The sequence below is a fragment of the Tyto alba genome, unplaced genomic scaffold (genome assembly GCF_018691265.1).
Source record: "Tyto alba isolate M040663 unplaced genomic scaffold, T.alba_DEE_v4.0 Super-Scaffold_9, whole genome shotgun sequence".
Lineage (NCBI taxonomy): Eukaryota > Metazoa > Chordata > Aves > Strigiformes > Tytonidae > Tyto > Tyto alba.
Genome location: NW_024881330.1, coordinates 13,513,763 through 13,531,022, shown reverse-complemented (window position 1 = coordinate 13,531,022; position 17,260 = coordinate 13,513,763). Strand labels below are relative to the sequence as shown.

Sequence of the window (17,260 nt, the reverse complement as noted above, 5' to 3'; positions counted from 1 at the left end):
GGAAAAAATAAACCCACAAAAATTTTCGGCTAGTACCAAGGCCCTGTGTGTACACATTTCTGGTTTGTAAAAACGTTACAGCTGTCAACGTGCATAAACCAGAGTGTTTCCAGCAGTTCTGTCGTGCCCCGGTCGGCGCTGCCGGCAGCTGCGGGGCCCCGGGGCGCTGCCCCCAGGGGTTGCAGGGGGCTTGCAGGCAGCTCGGCAGCAGCACACCCTCTGCCAAAGAGCGTTTCTGAGCACCGCGTGTTGCAGAAATTGTTTCTGCGAGCACACAACGGGGGGACGCTCTGGTGCCGGCACTACGGCTTCATAAATCGCGACAGCAAACGACAAACCCGAGGGGTCGGTCAGTCACAGTTCTGCCGCCGCTAAAAGTGCCGGCAGGAAAAGAGCTGCCCGCCTTTGCCCCGTGTGAGGATCGAACTCACGACCTTCAGATTATGAGACTGACGCGCTACCTACTGCGCTAACGAGGCGGCTGCGAGCAACCTCCCCGCGCTGGCCCTCGAGCGCGCCCCTCGGCCCCGCCCCCGCGGCGGGGGCCCGGCCCGGCCTTTCTCTTCCTCCGGCCGTTCGAGCGGCCTCCGCGCCGCAAGAGCCCCCTAGAGCCTCGGAGTCGGCGTGTGGGACCCCCACAGTGACGGCGCCGAGGCTTTGTGGTGGCTGAGAAGCTCCACGGTGACCGCGTGGGACATGGGAGCGACCCCCAGGGTGACAGCGGTGTGGGACGTTGGGGTGACCATGTGGGACGTGGAGTAACTGTGTGGGAGCCGAGGTGACCGCGCTGGCTCTGGCCAGGGTGGGGGATGACAACCCTGAGGGGCATGGGGAGGCCCTGATCAGCGTTGACAGGTCGCAATCTTGCATGTCAGGTTAATTAGGTGGCATAATTGCACAGAACAGGTCAGTAGATAATTAGTGACTTTTGTCCGCGTCGGACAGCTGTGGGTGGATGTTGGGGGCGGGAGGAGGGACGGGGTGGTTTTTAAAATCACGCCAGGAGCTCAGGGATGTGCCCTGCCTCTTCGGACCTCAGGTGTGTGTTTCCTGTCCTCTGTGGCTCCAGGATTAAGATCTGAAAAATGTCATACCGTTTTCTCTTTTCATATGTTTGTGTCATCCTCACATATAATTCCTTTTTTTTTTTCCCCCGATAACGCATGTGACATAGATACAGACAGCAGAATCTAGGAAGCTACCCTGGAAAAACTGGGCCCGTCTCACTCTGCATGGCCCTGAAGACGTCCGTGCTCCCAAGCACAGCAGGACCTTCTCCCCACTCAGACATGCCTTCAGCAGCCCATACCCCCGCGCAAGAGCCCAGACTGGCGTGTCCCCTTGATCCTGCACTCCCCTCCGGAGCCATGGCACACCCCTGCACGGACACAGAGCTCTGTGGGGCGACAGCAAACCCAACCTGCGTGAGAAAACTGTGTCACACGTGCCTCTGCATAAAAGCATGCACACAGGTATTTATGGGTACCTCAGGCAGGGTGCCTTCCCACCCCGCCTCTCCTCACCCCCGCGCAGTCATACCAGTCAGCCTGGCTCCCTGCAGGCACTGCACCTCTCACCCCGCTGCGAACCTGCACCTCCACCTCCATCCTGCTAATGACACAGCAGCCGAGCTGCCACAGGGACAACGTGACACCAGAAGCAGCAGCGTAGGAAAAAAAAAAAAACAAAAAAAAAAAAAAAACCAAACCAAACAGCCCTAAATGTGCACAATCAAGTGATGAGTGTTTGTATTTCTGATGCTTTGAGGCCAGCTCACAACCCTCCCTCCACATAATATTCAGGATGTTTGGGAAGGGGTATTTTTCTTTTAATAGGATGGCGTAGTCACAAAGCTTTAAGGAAATAAATGAGTGAATCGTCTATGTTAATAGCAACATACTATGAACGGGACACAGTGACGAAGTTCAAGTCTATTTTTAAGCCTGACTGGCAGCATGTAGGTGCAGACAAGAGTCCATGATCCTTTCTACTGTTCTGAAGCCATGGACATGGCTGATGTCTCTGTCCCAGTTCAACATCAGAGTTGTTTTTGCTCCCCAACGAATACTATGGGAAGACAGAGAAGCCTCGAGCTGTTTTGAAGATTGTGCAACCATGCTTGGGAGCCTACCTGCTTTTGCTTGAGTGCTTTCCTCACTCACATTTCACAGGATGCGACAGGAAGGGAAATACAACCGAATCAGACAGCCCTGGTAATTGGATTGCAATCCTTCATATGCCCTGGGGGTGAGGTGGGTGCCTCTCAGATAAGCAATCTAATCAGCTTTGCACTTGTGTCCCATCTGGAAACAGATTGTTGCTGAAGTATACCACCACCTGAGAAGCAAGCTTCAGGTTTTTTTTTTAAGATAATTGTACCGAAGAAATCGGGGAGTGTGAATTTGCCTGAGGTAATAAGATCTCTTTATTTTTATTCATAGTTAATTAATTCAGCTGAGGCGATTTCACGCCAGAATGCAGTCTCCAAACAAGAAGGAGGATTGCACTGCCTGCGCCACGCATATGCATGGTGCCTGCCTGGCAGATCGACTCCTGCGACAAAGAGCCATGAGCCACTCCAAACACATGGGCAAGATAAGGAAGAGGCTGGAAGAAATCAAGAACCAGTCCCCTAAGTTGACAAAAGCGGATTTCAGCCACAACGAAAGCATAAGGTTGGCTACCGACGCCTTCCTGGATGGTGGGACAGACTCCTACCTCGAAACTTTAAGCAAAGAGGGTGAGGTGGATTTCCTCTCCTCAGTGGAAGCTCAGTACATCAAGGATAACACCAGGGAGTCCTATTATGCTCAGGAGTCCGTGGCTGCCGACGGGGCGGCTGCACCAAAGCAGAACGATGCCGGGTCGCTCCCTTCAGGGACCTACTTCCCCACCGTTTCTGACAGCAGTGAGCCAGCTCTGCTGCACACATGGATTACAGCAGAGAAGCCCTATTTAAAGGAAAAATCTACCGCCACTGTGTATTTCCAAACAGAGAAGAACAGCAACATTAGAGACATCATACGCCGGTACATCAACAAGACCACTCAGGTACGGGGAGAGAATTGCTGTTCCCTTTGCACTTGGTTGTCTTTCTGCTCTTAAAAAGATCAGGTAAATGTGGTGGTTGATCTGAGCCAGCCTTGTGCATTGCAGTGTAGCTTTGCTCTAGAAAGTGGCTGTAAAGAGCCCACTGTTGAACATAGGCAGTGCTTTTTTTTGTTGTTTTTGTACTCACACCAACACCTCTTTATGTTGGTGACTTTAAAAAAAAAGTATTCTGTCTTTTAAACTCCCATTAACTCCACAGAGCAAATGGGTCCCTTCTCGTGCATCACCAGCAGGATGGTTTGTTCTGTTCACACCATTGCACCAGTAACAAGAGTTTAGCTAAAGCGAGCTCTGAGCCATCAATTCTTTCAGGGGATTCACGGGCGATGTGGGTGAAGGGGAGACCAGAGAAAGGCATGTGTGTCTGGTGTGCCAGCAGCCATCCCCAGAGGAAGGCAATCATGCAGAAAAAAAGACCTTTCATCCCTAATATGTTGTCAGTGTTACTAAAAATGCCACATGGGCTCCATACGGAGGCTCTACAGCGTAACTTGGCATGTGGGAAAGGTGCAGGTGATGCCCCTGACAGCAGACACAGTGATGGGGGCTGCAGGGGTGTGCCAGCAGCAAGGGGAGCTGCCTGTACGCTGGGAAACCAGAAGCTGAACAGCTGGAGTGGGACAAAAAGCCTCTGCCATTTTTTCCTGGGGGGGGGGGGGAAATCAGGGCTGTGTTTACCATAATTTGGGAGTTTTCCTTTTGTATAAACTGGAGACACCACTAGCAGCTTCACAGGGGAATGGTCAGGAGCAAAACCAGGCTGTGTCCAGCACACGCTGCGGAGCCCACTGCAGTTACAGACTTCCCTCTATTCTCCTGCAAGGGCAAGTGCTGGGTCTGACAACACTGACTGTAATGGCAGGGGAGAAGAATCCCCGTTGGCAACTGCCCTGTCAAAGGCTACAAGTGCTCAGCACATCAGGGGAATTATAGATCAGTCATTTTAAGTTAGCGGCATCAGAAAAATGCAGTAACAGAAGAAATGTCTCTGGAAGTAAAATAAGCATCAGTGAAGTATCAACCCAGGCCAATTTTCTGTCTCAGGAGGGAGGAAACTTATAGGAGAAAAAGTGGGAAATGTAATATAAATCCATGGTTCACACGACCTTCTTAATCATCTAATTTACATTACAAGGGGGTGCAGGAGCGACACTTACACACAGTTTAAATTTGACAACTGCTTTTTGAGTACAGTTTCAATGGCAGCATTTATTAATTAGTATTTGATAAGGGTCCATCCTGGATAGCCTAGTATTTGATATATCCATTATTAACCTAAACAACAATAAAGACTGTGTGTGTGAATAACATCAGACTGCAGAGGATTGGTGAGTAGTATTATAATGTTAACACATCTGTGAAATAGGCGCAAATCATAAAATGAAATTTGGGCAAAAAAAATGAGAAGTACTGCAAATAAGAGAGGAAAGTCAAGTGCAGAAATACAAATTGGGAACAGCCAGCGAAAAAGCAGTACTAGAGAGAGTGGTCTGGAGCCACAGTGAGGCTGGACGCATAGTGTGCCATTTAACTAAGACAGGATGAGTTAACAGTAAGTGTGAATGTGAGGTACTGGATGTAATTGTGCCACTTACCCAGAACCGGCAAGGCCCTTTCTGAAGCACCGTGCTTTAGTAGCAGAAGGAAGGTGTGGGATCCTCACTGCTCTGCAAATAATTTGGCTTGCCTGAACAGGATGCTGGCCATGCAGGATGTGCTCAGTCTTGTGGGATTTCCTTGTGGGGGCAAAGGGAATAAACTCGCTGGCAACAGTGGGCACAGGCTTTGGAGTAAGATTCAGTGCAAGTTGGAAGCAATTAGTAAGACAACTCTGCAGAGGTACTGTACAGGTTGTTTTAGTTGAAGATGATATCCAGAGTGCAAGGGTTCCTTCTCTAGTCAGTGCAGGAACAGGCACCTTCTGAAGACACGCCAGGTACTAGCTGGGCCGAATTGCCCTGGGGAAATGACTCCTTCCACGAACAATAGCAGACGTCAGTGAAGACCAGCACCTCCATGAGGCCATGCCCAACGCTTGAGCGTAGGGGCTAGAGTACAGAAGTGGTTTTATATCACATTTACAGTTACCTTGATTCGCACTGGTTGGAGACTGTGCATTTCAGTAGCTGTCAGGGCTCCTATGCCCAGTCCTGAGACTTTTACACTCTGTCCTGCCAGCTGTGAATTGGGAAGCATGGATGTATGGTTGAATTGAAACAATTTATAAATCAGTGTTAAAAAAAGCAAAACAGATGGAGCTGTTTCAGTCTGTCACCCCCACCACCACCGACAGAGTGAGGATTTAAAGCCAGGACCGTTCCAGGTGTAAGCCATAACAGAGAAAGCGTCATCCAGTGATTCTTGCTAAATGCATGTCACTTACGAAGCTAGTCAGCTGCTTGGCAAGAGCTGCAGTCTGTCAGCTGCATCCTTATTATTCTCTGATTAGCGCTTCAATATATTTCCTAGTGCTGAAATCTCACCTACAAACTCGTGGGTCATCTTGTGTTTATTAAAAGAGCTTAACTGAAGTGCATGTGTTGCGTGTTTTGTTGGCTTTATAGGAGCAATAAAACAATGAAGCAACATGTCTCATCAATTTATTGATTCGAGAACTTGGGGAGAAAACCAGAGGAAATATCCATATATATACCTCTGAAGATTTGTCTTTGTTGGAATGTTTTTTTAAAACAAATAAATACATTTCAGTGGCCTCACAAGCAACCTTAAGTCATGTAAATTTATGCTGCTAATGCCTCTGCTTTTTTCCCCTAGGTGCTAGCTATCGTGATGGATGTGTTCACAGACACTGAGATTCTCTGTGACCTCCTGGAGGCAGCTAACAAGCGCATGGTGTTTGTCTACCTGTTGCTTGATCATGGCAATATAAATCTCTTCTCGGAGATGTGCGATAAGTTGCAGATTGCTGAGGATCTCTTCAAGGTACTGTGGCTCTGTGAAGCTCTTAGGCTCAGATTCACCTGCCTAACTTCAGGCACTCTGAGCTAGAAGCATGGTTATGCTGGGTTCAGTCCACCTTGTAATTAAAAGGGAGTAAGAGTTTTCCAGAGGAGCATTAGCACACCTAATTCCTCTCTGAAAATGCATACATTTTCCCATGGACATTATAGGAAGTTAAGGCATTTCCATTAGGTCCTTAGATGAAATTAATCTGGGCCATGAAGTCTTAAAACAGAGCTTAAGTCCCCAGGTAGAGTTATCTAACGTAAGCATTACAACTGCTTCTGTTTAATAACTCTGCAGCAGCTGTGGTCCAGCAGCCACGAGTCGCTGGCGCACAAAACTCTTTTGCATGGCAATACCTTGGTTGCACTAGGTGGTGTCTGATAAAACGTGTTAAAGCTCTATTCTAAAGGTAGTGGCTCAAATTTAGCTGGCTGTTAGCTTAGTCCACCCTCCCCTCTGCCAGAGCGAACTGACCTTAAAAATAACCTCCTAGGGACCATTTCAGTTGTTGCTTGAGATGCTGTAGGGCACCTGTGGCATCTTCATGGGGATGGCTGGTACCACAGGGGCAACAGTCTTCTGGAATGGCAGCTGGAGGGCAGGCAGACCTGAGGGCACCAGGCACCTGTGTTTCAACAGCTGAATTCCACCCCAAATGTACAAAGAAACTAAAATTAAAAAACATGCTTATAACAGTGTTTGCATGTCTGTAAAGCCCCACTCCTTACAAAGAACAAGCCTGTGCTATTTATTGTGAGTATGCTGCTACAATACAGAGGCTTCAACAGTGTGTGAGCCAAATCCTTGGTGCCACTCATTTACCGAGGCCTTGATTCCACAAAGTGTGTGTATGGACAGCAGAGGCAGGTCTGGGTGTCTCAGTGCCCTTGCTCTGGTACAAGGACAGTGCAGAGCATCGCATGGGCCGCACTGACCTGCTCCTCTGCTCACACGTGTGCTTGCATCTGATCCTGCAGGACGGCGTTCGTCTGGGCTGCACCAGAAAAGCAGCATGTCCTTGCAGGCCCGGATGGATTGGAAGAGCAGAGGTTTTGCCCTGCTGTATTGTGCCATAGTCAACATAAAACAAGAGCTTACAGCGAGAGCAAATTCTTGTTGGGGTGTCAGCGGAGGTAACAGTCTGCTCTCAGCTATGGACACATCTCTTACTCGTTTTGGCTGGGGTAGCATCAGTTATTGTAACACAGCACAGCTCCAGCTGCATGAATTTCCACGCGGGTGTATATCCCCGTTGAAACAAGTAGCCCTGTGCAGGTGACAGAACTTGGCTAGGTTTTCTCTAGCCCCAGACCTTCAAATATAACATTGGAGAGGCCATGCAGAAATCATAACACACATTGGGGAAGTGAAGAGCTAAAGGCACTGGGGGGAAAGGGCCCTTTCCTGCTGATTTTTAATTTTAAAAAGATATAATTTACTCCGTTCTTCTTTTTATTATTTATTTACAGAATATTTCAGTCCGCAGTGTTACTGGAGAAGTTTACTGTGCCAAATCAGGCAGGAAATTTTCAGGACAAATACAAGAAAAATTTCTTATTTCTGACTGGAGATATGTGCTTTCTGGCTCTTACAGGTAAGATAAGCCATTGCAGTTCATGTCTAGGTGTCTTCACAAAAAAGTGCCATGGAAAGTTTTGTATGGGTGAGAAGTTATTTTTGAACAAAATCCCCTCGTTTTCAAATACGTGCCATTTTTCAATGATCCATTGCTTTAAAAATGATGTTAGTTTTTTATGGAGTGTGGTACTTAATTTAAATACCCAGAAACTAATGTAAACAACTTTGCCAGTGCAGCCCTGGAGAACTAGAAATGTGTGTAGTGTAATATTATGCTTTCCTCATTGTTTGGGTCCTCAGATGCTGTGATCGTGAGACATGATACATCTCCATCTCCCTCGAGATCCCTTAATGTAGCAAGTGTCACTCAGCTTATCTGAGGATTTGTTCTCCATATGACAAGTTTAGTGATTAAAGGTAAAACAGAAATACTTCAGAGACTTACTGTTCTTTCTTGTGTTTCATTAACAGGCAGGCAGTATGTGTCTACGTGACTGTTGTACCTTGCATTTTTGTTTTCCCTTTTTTCTTTTTCGTGAGCTGAGTCTGTAACTCTCCACTTTTGTGCTGCTATAATTATTTCAGGTAGAGGATGTAGCATCTCAACAACTGGGTTTTTAATTAAGATCTAAGATCCTCCAGTCATGGAATTTCAGGGGACTCTGAGCTTGCATCAAATAAATGAAGTTCCTAAGCCTCATGGCTACATAGATAAGCTTCATAAATGATTGAGTGTATCGTAGAACTCCAGATACAAAAAGACAAGAGGTGATTATTTAATTAAAATGATGAGATTGTTTTTCTTAATCCCGGTTTATGATTTGGAAGCTTAAATGCCTCTAGTCCGATAAAACTATGTCACCAGGAAGATTACATAACTGTAGTAACAAAGGTAAAGTTGAATAGGTAGGGTTAGTGTAGGCTGCAGGAGCTCAGCTGTCCACAGAGGCAGCATCCAGTTTTCAAAAGATCCATCAGACCAAAATGAGAGAATACTCAGTCGGGCTTTTTACTGGCCGCTCTGTAGGTTTCTTGTTCTTTCAGTTTTTTTTAATCCCTCAACAAAGATATGTAGAAATGCAGCAGCAGATTTGTATAGATACTAGAAGTGAAGGATGTGTGGGGAAAAGAGGGACAGAAGAATATCTGTTTTCTCTAGCCAAGAAGCTTCCTTTTGTCTTCTCTTTTCAATACTAAAAAAAAAAAAAAAAAAGAAAACCCCTCAAAGTCCTGTGCAGAGTCACTTCTGTCATTTTCTACTGCTGTTGCAATATCTTGTAACCTCAAGAGCCTTGTCAAACTACATAATCCCCTACCCGGCGAGCAAGCAGAGAGAGTGGTGAGGAACAAATCCATATACTATTTAATTTCAGCATGCTCAGCACCAGTCTGCAGATTCACATGGGTTATAGCTCGTTGTCAGTATGTGGCATTTTTGTAGGCATGCTAGCTCTTGCTTTATTAATCTGAAAGTTTTCTATTATCCCTAAACCTTACCCACCAACCTCTTCAAGTATAACAAGAATGATGTTGAGTAAAACAGACTGAAACTCCTCTGCAATGAATTTGCTGGAAATCAGACTGGAATAGACCTTAAAACTAATACAAAAGATCTTAAAACTAATATAACAGCAAATGTCATCTAAATGCTGTGCTCTGCATGACTGTAATAGCAGTGGGGGGAACTGGCTGAGGAAATAAAATAGCCCTTCAGGACATACTGTTTTAAAAGGAACCCTGGCTCACTGTTTCTACCTAGAGTATTTGGGGACAAAATACATTTGCTTAATGGACAATAAAGAGGACTGAAACTGGCAACTAGTTAGAGGCAAAGGAACCACCACTGAGTCTGTGGCATCTACTGCTCTGGAGCGGGTTTTAAAACCACATTAAAAAGCCATTGCTTGGTCAGTGTGGGTAAGCATGGTCCTGCTGCACAGGGCATACAGGAGCCGAGAAGCTTCTGAAGGCTGTTCCAGCCATGTGTCTGCACAAGTGCAGGCATGAGTAAGTGTTTTAAGTTACAGTTTTCCTCTCGATTTTTACTGCCAATATCTACGGTGTGGGTTAGGATGCAGTACTTCTTTTTGCTGTCCCTGTGTTACTCAACCCCATCGTATGAGAACTATGTTATTCCTTTTTTTTTTTTAAATTAATTTGAAGTCAGATAGTGCATGAACTCAGTGCTCCTTAAAGAAGGCAAAATGAGAACAGCAGAAAGCATAGACCCTGATCCTCAGGGGCAGCTGAGCACCTCCCTGGCTGTCACTGTGAGAGCCACTGGCCTCTTCAGAGCCAGGATCTAACCTCTCACACGGGGATGCTTTGCCAAGAGCATCAGTTCAGCTGGGGCAGGGTTCTCACGCAGAGGTTATCCCACCAGCAGGCAACACTAACATGTATTTTAATTCAAACCTGAACTCAGCTGAAAATCCCAGTCCTTCCGCTTCAGATTAAATGTGGGTAACGCTGCATGTTACTGCAGTGCTGTGAGCATAAGGGATGAGAGCAGCCCTAACAAACTGCAGCCGCAGTAATGCGGAGAGAACACTCAGAAAAAAATGAGTCCAGTGCAAATGCAGATTGGACAGAAGTGGGTTGTAAGTCAGACAATCAAAAATGAGAGGATACAGAACACAACATAGGGTTTGGGACAAAGCCCTGGAAAGACAGCTGCAAAGTATCTATTAATGACCAAATTTGTGATACAGCGTTGGCCCCAAGCTAGGCAGTACTTCTTTGTGCTTTCTGTTCTTTCTGATGTGCTTCACTCAAAGAGGCCTTGTAGAAAAATGATCCTTCTGGGCAGATAGTGACAATAACAACTTTCTCTGAGCCTTTCCCAAAAGAGCGCTCAGAATTGTAAACTAGAGTAAAACAGGGCCTAAAACCTAAACAATGAATTTCCTCTTAGAATGAAGCCAATGAAAACCTGTTAAGTCTTTATGTCAAGTTCTGCTTCGTTCTTCAGCAAAGTGCACAGGATGTAAATCTCTGTGACTCACTACATGAAGTCCACAAACATTTGTCTAAAATCACACGGGTCCCACCCTGTTACTTTACAGCTGACCCATTTTCCATCAGTCCATGGAGAATCTTTGGGCTATTAATTGGATCCAACTTTCTCTGCTTACAAGGGTTACAGATAAGATCGATGAGCCACAAATGAGTATCTGTCCATCAGGTACTGCAGGAAGTTCTATGTGGGAGTGAATTATCAAAATTGGGCGCAGAAGGTTTTTTCCTCTGATTTTGTTGGGTTTTTAAAAGCCATTTACAAGTGTATTTTTTATTTCTCTCTACGTTTTCTTTTATGAACTCGATATATCTCTAGCACATCAAGTATAAACCTACTACTCCACACCTCAGCCCTTTCACAAGTATGTAACCTTCAGTGTAGATTTCCCAGACTAATTGCGTATGTTTTTGTGTTTGTTCCTGGCTTGTCTCCTTAACAGTTAGACAAAGGACATGCAAAGGTTTAGCAAGTGCTTCTTAGTGACTAAAGGCAACACTGAGCTAGCACAGCAGATGTTACCCATGCGGCAGGGAGGTACCTTGCTGTGCTGTTTACCTCGGCTCCCAAGGTCTTGTCCATATTTATAGAATGATTTGAACAATAGTGGATGAGGAGTACCTCTATTCTAGTAACTTACCGTATATTTTCATGTCCAATCATAAAACATACAGTGTATATTGTAGGATTGCCTGGCATCACTGAATTAGTGATTTCTTCACTCTTCCCCTTGCTCCTGAAGCAACAGTGTAAAACCACTGTATGCCCCAAATCCAGCCCTCTTTAGGAATGCTCCAGGCGGGCAGATGTAAATCATCTGTTTTTATTCCCTTAGTGTCAGCTCGGGCTGTCAGTCCCACTGAGTTTCACAGGAGTTTTGTCAAAACATGACAAGAACACGATTTAAAGTGCACACACCTACAGCCAAATCTGGCTCTCAACAGGCCTTGTGCAAATCCAGCGTAGCTAATAAAGTCACGCAGGAATAGCCAGGGCAGAGTTTTGCCAACAGGGAATAACCTCAGGTTCAAATCCAATGCTGCCCTGAATCTTCTGCTGTACACCTCGAGCCCCGGTCAGCTCAGGGAGTAATTACATTTCATTCTCTCAACTATGCTCGTTTTATTGATGCTGCTGCTGTTCAGACAAGGCAGCCTACGCAGCACAATCAAGCTGGCTTGTGGTTTTGTAAAAGAGCACAAATTTATGTTTGCCAAGTGGATCAGGGAAGCACATAAAAGCAAAATCTTTTAAAAAGCTATGGGGTGTCCTAAGGTGTGTCTCTGGACTACCAGAATGAAAACTAGTGCGGTGTTTCTCCCTTACTTTATAGCAAAGTAGTATTTTTATTTTTGGAAAGGCTGCAGGAAATATTTATAATTTCATTTTTTCTGTAGTAAAGAAAATAAGCATTTTTTAGGTGTGGCAGTTTGTTTTATGGGAGTGGGATGTGACGGGGAGGTTGGGTTTTTATGTGTGTCTCTTGACCAATGCAGAAAAAGCATGGCAGAATGAAAACAAAGGACACTTATTTTTCGTTAGTCTTTCTAATGCCAGTTTGGAGTGGGTGAGAGTTACCAGCTGGCACGGAAGGTGCAATTTATGTGTGTGCAGACAAGACACGGTAGGACCTGAATTTAAGCATCGTGCGTGGAAGAGAGGTACCCAGAGGAGGGGTCTAAACTCCTTTCCACGGAACAGACGCCCAGACCTCGGGTATTGATTCTGACATGTAGTTCCGCAGGGGATCTGGATCGCCACTCCCTTTAGGAGGTTGTATAAGTTTACAAGGTTTCTTTAAGGTTTTCAAGGCAGCTGCAGTAACAACGCTTGGTCCAAGTCAGAGGGCATTGATGTGAACTGACCTGAAACTCAGCTGCGACACCATCTTCGTCTTGTGTTTAGGGAAGAAGCTTCAGCAGTGAAACACATCTGCCTTTCGCACCGCCCCTGCGGGGATCGCCAGTTCCTAAGGGCTGACGTTAACGCTGACCCTTACCTTGTCTCTCCTTCCAGCTTCACGTGGTTATGCGGCCAGGTTCACCGCAACCTCCTCTCCAAGTTCACGGGTCAAGTGGTGGAGCTGTTTGATGAAGAATTCCGACACCTTTACGCGCTGTCCAAGCCGGTGAGGGGACCCAAGTCTCCACCGCGCACCATGCCCTTCCTGTTCAGCAAGAGCTGGGCCCCCCCGCGCAGCCTCCCCTACAGCAACGAGGGAAGCGCTAACACTCTTTCCGACCCCTTCAGCAGCCTCTCAGCCGGCAGCACCCACCACACCAAGCAAACCCCAAGAACTCTCATATTCAGCAGCAACTTTGTCCCCCAGTCACCGCTCCATAGAGTTAACTCCATCCAGAGCTATGTCTCATTCACACCCCCGGCGCCGCAGGCGGCCATCCAGGCTAACTACTATCATCAGCCGCACTACGTGGCCGATAACTCCGCAGTTCTGTATAACAACATGAACATTTACAGGCCTATAAGACTTAGACAAGAGGAACCGAACAGGACAGGGTTAAGCTCACCCTGGAGATGCCTCCACAAAGCTAACCTGTTTGCATAATGACCAGCTTGTTTTGAATTGCAAGTAAATGTAGCGAGGACCTGTTTAGCAATCACTTGTGTGCTGATGAATATAGAAATTCTGTATAATACAAAATGAGGATGATTTCAAGCCTCTTGTTTTGTTTTGCTGCTTATGGATGCTTCATTTCCCTAATTAAAAAGCCAGACCTGCTACCATGTAAACCTCGGGTGCATCACAGTTCCAGGAAGAACACATCTAAATAATGCTTCTCACAGTGCAACACTGCTGCTGCCTGTCACCTGCCCTTGGTAGCGTATGTGTGTAGCAGCAGATTTAGGCAGTTGCTGTTTTTCACATGGCCAGGCACCTGAAAGTGGGGAAGTCAAGCTTTATTACTACGGGTTTTTATGCACTTGCATAAGGAGACTGAAGGCAGCTATTTACGTGCCAAACTGAGGCGATGCTGGCAGAAGCAGTCTACCTTTGTGCTGTCATTGCACCTTAATCTTGATTTAGGAGGACTCCTTTAGGGCTGATGGGGAAGCACAGTTTCTACCACCGCGCTGTCTGAGCTTTCTGATTAAATGTGCAGCAAGGACATCTGTTTGTGAGGTTCCTAGGAAGGGCCCTGCTGACCGGGACGTGGGCCGAGACCGAGTGCTCAGGTGACAGAGGACATCTTGCAGCCACCGTGTGCTCACTTCTGCTCATTAGCAGCAGGGGTGCGTTCCAGCACCCTTTGTTACAAACCTCCAGTCCCACCAGCTCAGAGCAGTTTTCCTTATTGCAGAGCAGCTGTGTAGGTTCACACTGGAAAATGAAGCTGAGTAAAGAAGCAAAGTCCTACTAGTAACACGCCAGGACTGAAATCCAATCCATTTAATAGCACATGGATCTTAAAAATCCTCTCAGTGGTCATTTGATTGAACATTAAATTAGAGATAATGATGTTTTATTTCAGAGTTCTTCAAGGTTTCTAATTTTTAAAGAGAAAATGGGTGTCTATAGTGCCCATTGAATACAATTAGAGAGGAAGTTACAGAGCTTCAGAAGCTTGAACCAAAACAGAAAAGTTTTCTGCCGAATAATCCATGAAAACAAAGGAAGCTTCTGTAAGTCCAAGGCAAAAAATAGTAAGAAAACTCATGAAACAAAGGATTTTCATCCAATCCCAAAGTTACTAGATGCCTAAGAGCTGTTGATTTATTAGTACCTTATTTTCATATACCTGTGTTATATCATCCTCCATCTGACTCCAACAGAAAACAGAAACCTAAATGCATTTGCACATCTGGCCCATTTTGCCTGACTTCTCACCTGCTCAGAAAGGAATACAGTTTAATTCTTTAGGCTGTGGATGATGAAAATTGTATGCAGCAGCAAGATCTCAGGTGAGGAAAGTCTCTCATCCTTGGAAGAGCAGTCATGTTGAAAGTATACTGGTAAAGTTTACAGAACATTATGAAAGGTACAGGATGGACACATCCTGCTCTAGCTTTGGTGTGATGTTTTTACCTGTGATACCAAGTTTTGGAGTCCAGAATAACTATAAACTATTGCATATAATTGTAAATTCTGTACAGAGCAACATTTTGGGGGTTCCTTGGGAAGAAGGGAAAGTTGATTTTCATTCCTGTGATGATTCGACTTAATTATCTAAATATGGCAACCATTCAAATAAAAGAGAAGACTTTCATTAAAATCCCTTTGAGAGTCATTTTGTTCCTTCATATTCTCTTGACTTGTGCACCTTACTCTCTTCTCTTCCAAAAGCTAAATGAGTTCCCTCCAGGGAGAGCCCAAGCGAAAAGGAAACACATTTTTTCTCTTCTGAAATCAACAGGAACAGAATTAAACATACGTGTACCCCCAGCCTAATTAAGATTTTCTTCTAAATTTAGATCAGTTCCCTGATCCTGTTGTGGCCCATCTGGGGGTGGCACAGAGGGGGATATGGGGAGAAGTTTGTAGACCACTACTGCTGAAGCCTTCATTTCCTCAGGTCACGACCCACGAAATCCATGAAGGAGCGCTTCTCATCTCCATGGGGCAAGATAGTTTGCCTACAGAAGTTTTGGAGAACACAGCTAATGAAAAGTAGGTAAGGCACAAGCTAATAACTCAGAAGGAGTACTGGGAGTTAAGAGCTGATTTCAGCCCTGGATGAGGGATACAGCTGGTGCTAGTTCAGAAGACTGCTGAACTTAAACATCAAATGAATGGAATTTCTGTTTTGATGGAAAACAATCAGAGTTTACAATTTCAGCAATGAATTATGCCAGAAATACTAACAGCTTGATCACTCAGTGATGAGGAGAACACGTGGTTACAGGCAGCTGCAGAAACTACCTGTCAGGAAGGTCACGGCAGGACGGTGCCATACCCCGTCCGTCTGCTGCAAGGGAAGGGCTGGAATAAACACGGGCACCACAGAGTGTCCCCTCAGCGAGGCTGCGGGTGACGCCAAGCTGAGTGGTGCGGTCGATTCCCTGGAGGGAAGGGATGCCGTCCAGAGGGACCTGGGCAGGCTGGAGGCCCATCTGAACCCTGTGAAGTTCAACAAGGCCAAGTGCAAGGTCCTGCACCCGGGCTGGGGCAATCCCCGGTATCAATCCAGACTGGGGGATGAAGGGGTTGGGAGCAGCCCTGCAGAGAAGAACTCAGGGGTACAGGTGGATGAAAAGCTGGACACGGCCCGGCAACGTGCACTGGTAGCCCAGAAAGCAAACCATATCCTGGGCTGCATAAAAAGCGTGGCCAGAAGGTTGAGGGAGGTGATTCTGCCCCTCTGATCCACTCAGGTGACACCCCACCTGGAGTACTGCATCCAGCTCGGGGACACACCCGGGAAAGGTCCTAATTACCCTCCAGAGTGCCCCGGGGCCTCACCTGGGCTTTGCTGCGCTCCAGAGGTCACCCCTTCTACAAAATCTAAAAGTCTAAAAAACCAGAATCGCCTTTAAGTACAAATTCACTTCTATTGATATTTTAGAGGTTGGCATAGGCAACGCTTACGCGTGCTTTTTAGCCCCCACCACCCACATCTAGATCCTCTTCATCTTCCTCCAAAATAGGCAAGAGACCAGACATACAATAACGAGTATCAGTCCGGTTCTTGTTTTCCAGGTCATCACCTGGATCTTCTTCTGCAAGGGCAGCGGGGGTGAAGCCTCCTGTGCCGTCTGCCAGCTCCCCCACAGACCAACCGTCTTCATTCACCCGTCCCAGGACACAAACAGACTGTCCAGCAGTGAGAGGAAGCTCTAGTGCAGGCTGCTCGCTGCGACCGTCAGAAGGATCGTAGCTGTATGGAGCTGTGAATGCTCGAAGCTTCTCTGCTTGTTGTCCCAGAGCCAGTCTGATGGGCTGTTTTTCCACTACTTGTTCTTCTGTCTCACTTGCGGGCTCCTCCCCTGAACGAAGGCAGAACGCAGGACTGTCCTCTGCCCAAGCTGGCTCTGAGGGGCTCTGAAACTAATTCTCTGGTTTACTCACCTGGCCTCAAAACAGTTGCCTGGCTTCTGCGTGGTCCCTTTTTACTTCTCTCTGAGCACTTTATGCCATGTCTCTCACAGCTTTCAGGCTGTGCTCTGCAGCTTCCCATCGGGTTTGCAGAGGGCTGATGGCTTGGATGGCAGCGTTTCCTCCCTCTGCCACTCACATCTGTTCAGGTTAGCGTTTTCAGCTTGAACCTTTTCTGCCCAGAGCATCTGCCCACGGAGATGAGAATTTTCTTTATCCAGTCTGGTGTTTTCATCTGTCATCTCCAGAAGCTTCATCTCTAGCTCTTCACACCTTTGGCTGAGGCTGCTCACGTAGTATGAGCCATCATTGCAGCCAGTTGGGCCTGGAGCTCCTCAGCCACCTTCAGCGTGACTTCGTTCTGCTGGTCCTGTGCCAGCAAAGCTCTGGCAGGCTCTCTGCTTTCTCCAGCCCTCTGCTGAGGAAACAATTTCACGCCCAGTTTCTCAGCAGAGCTTTGGCCGGGCTGTGGCCCTGGAGTATGCATCAGGTACCCAATGATGTCCTGCAGATGCCGGCATCTTTTTCAGCCGCTC

General features: G+C 46.6%; 1 protein-coding gene and 1 non-coding gene across 5 annotated transcripts; one reads left to right on the top strand and one right to left on the bottom strand.

Moving 5' to 3' along the window:
• Positions 1–406: 406 nt before the first annotated feature.
• Positions 407–479, bottom strand: TRNAM-CAU. Its single transcript has one exon. It is a non-coding gene; the product is annotated as a tRNA-Met (tRNA).
• Positions 480–1,076: 597 nt separating this feature from the next.
• On the top strand, positions 1,077–14,884 carry FAM83A (family with sequence similarity 83 member A). Of its 4 annotated transcripts, none has more exons than XM_032999688.2 (5): positions 1,077–2,213; positions 2,442–3,051; positions 5,887–6,054; positions 7,548–7,672; positions 12,689–14,884. In XM_032999688.2, the coding sequence occupies exons 2-5, from the start codon at positions 2,476–2,478 to the stop codon at positions 13,236–13,238; spliced, it is 1,419 nt and encodes a 472-aa protein (XP_032855579.1). In that variant the 5' UTR covers positions 1,077–2,213; positions 2,442–2,475; the 3' UTR covers positions 13,239–14,884. The 4 variants fall into 4 exon arrangements, with proteins under 4 accessions (XP_032855579.1, XP_032855580.1, XP_032855578.1 ...); XM_032999689.2 differs by having other exon boundaries at positions 1,077–2,252; XM_032999687.2 differs by having other exon boundaries at positions 1,077–2,355.
• The last annotated feature ends 2,376 nt before the right edge of the window (positions 14,885–17,260 follow it).

Bases quoted from the DNA above. Each gene is read 5' to 3' on its own strand.
- FAM83A (XM_032999688.2), top strand. From the start codon at position 2,476: ATGCAGTCTCCAAACAAGAAGGAGGATTGCACTGCCTGCGCCACGCAT. The intron at 6,055-7,547 runs GTACTGTGGCTC...ATTTATTTACAG, and splicing joins TTGCTGAGGATCTCTTCAAG to AATATTTCAGTCCGCAGTGT. The intron at 7,673-12,688 runs GTAAGATAAGCC...CTCTCCTTCCAG, and splicing joins GTGCTTTCTGGCTCTTACAG to CTTCACGTGGTTATGCGGCC.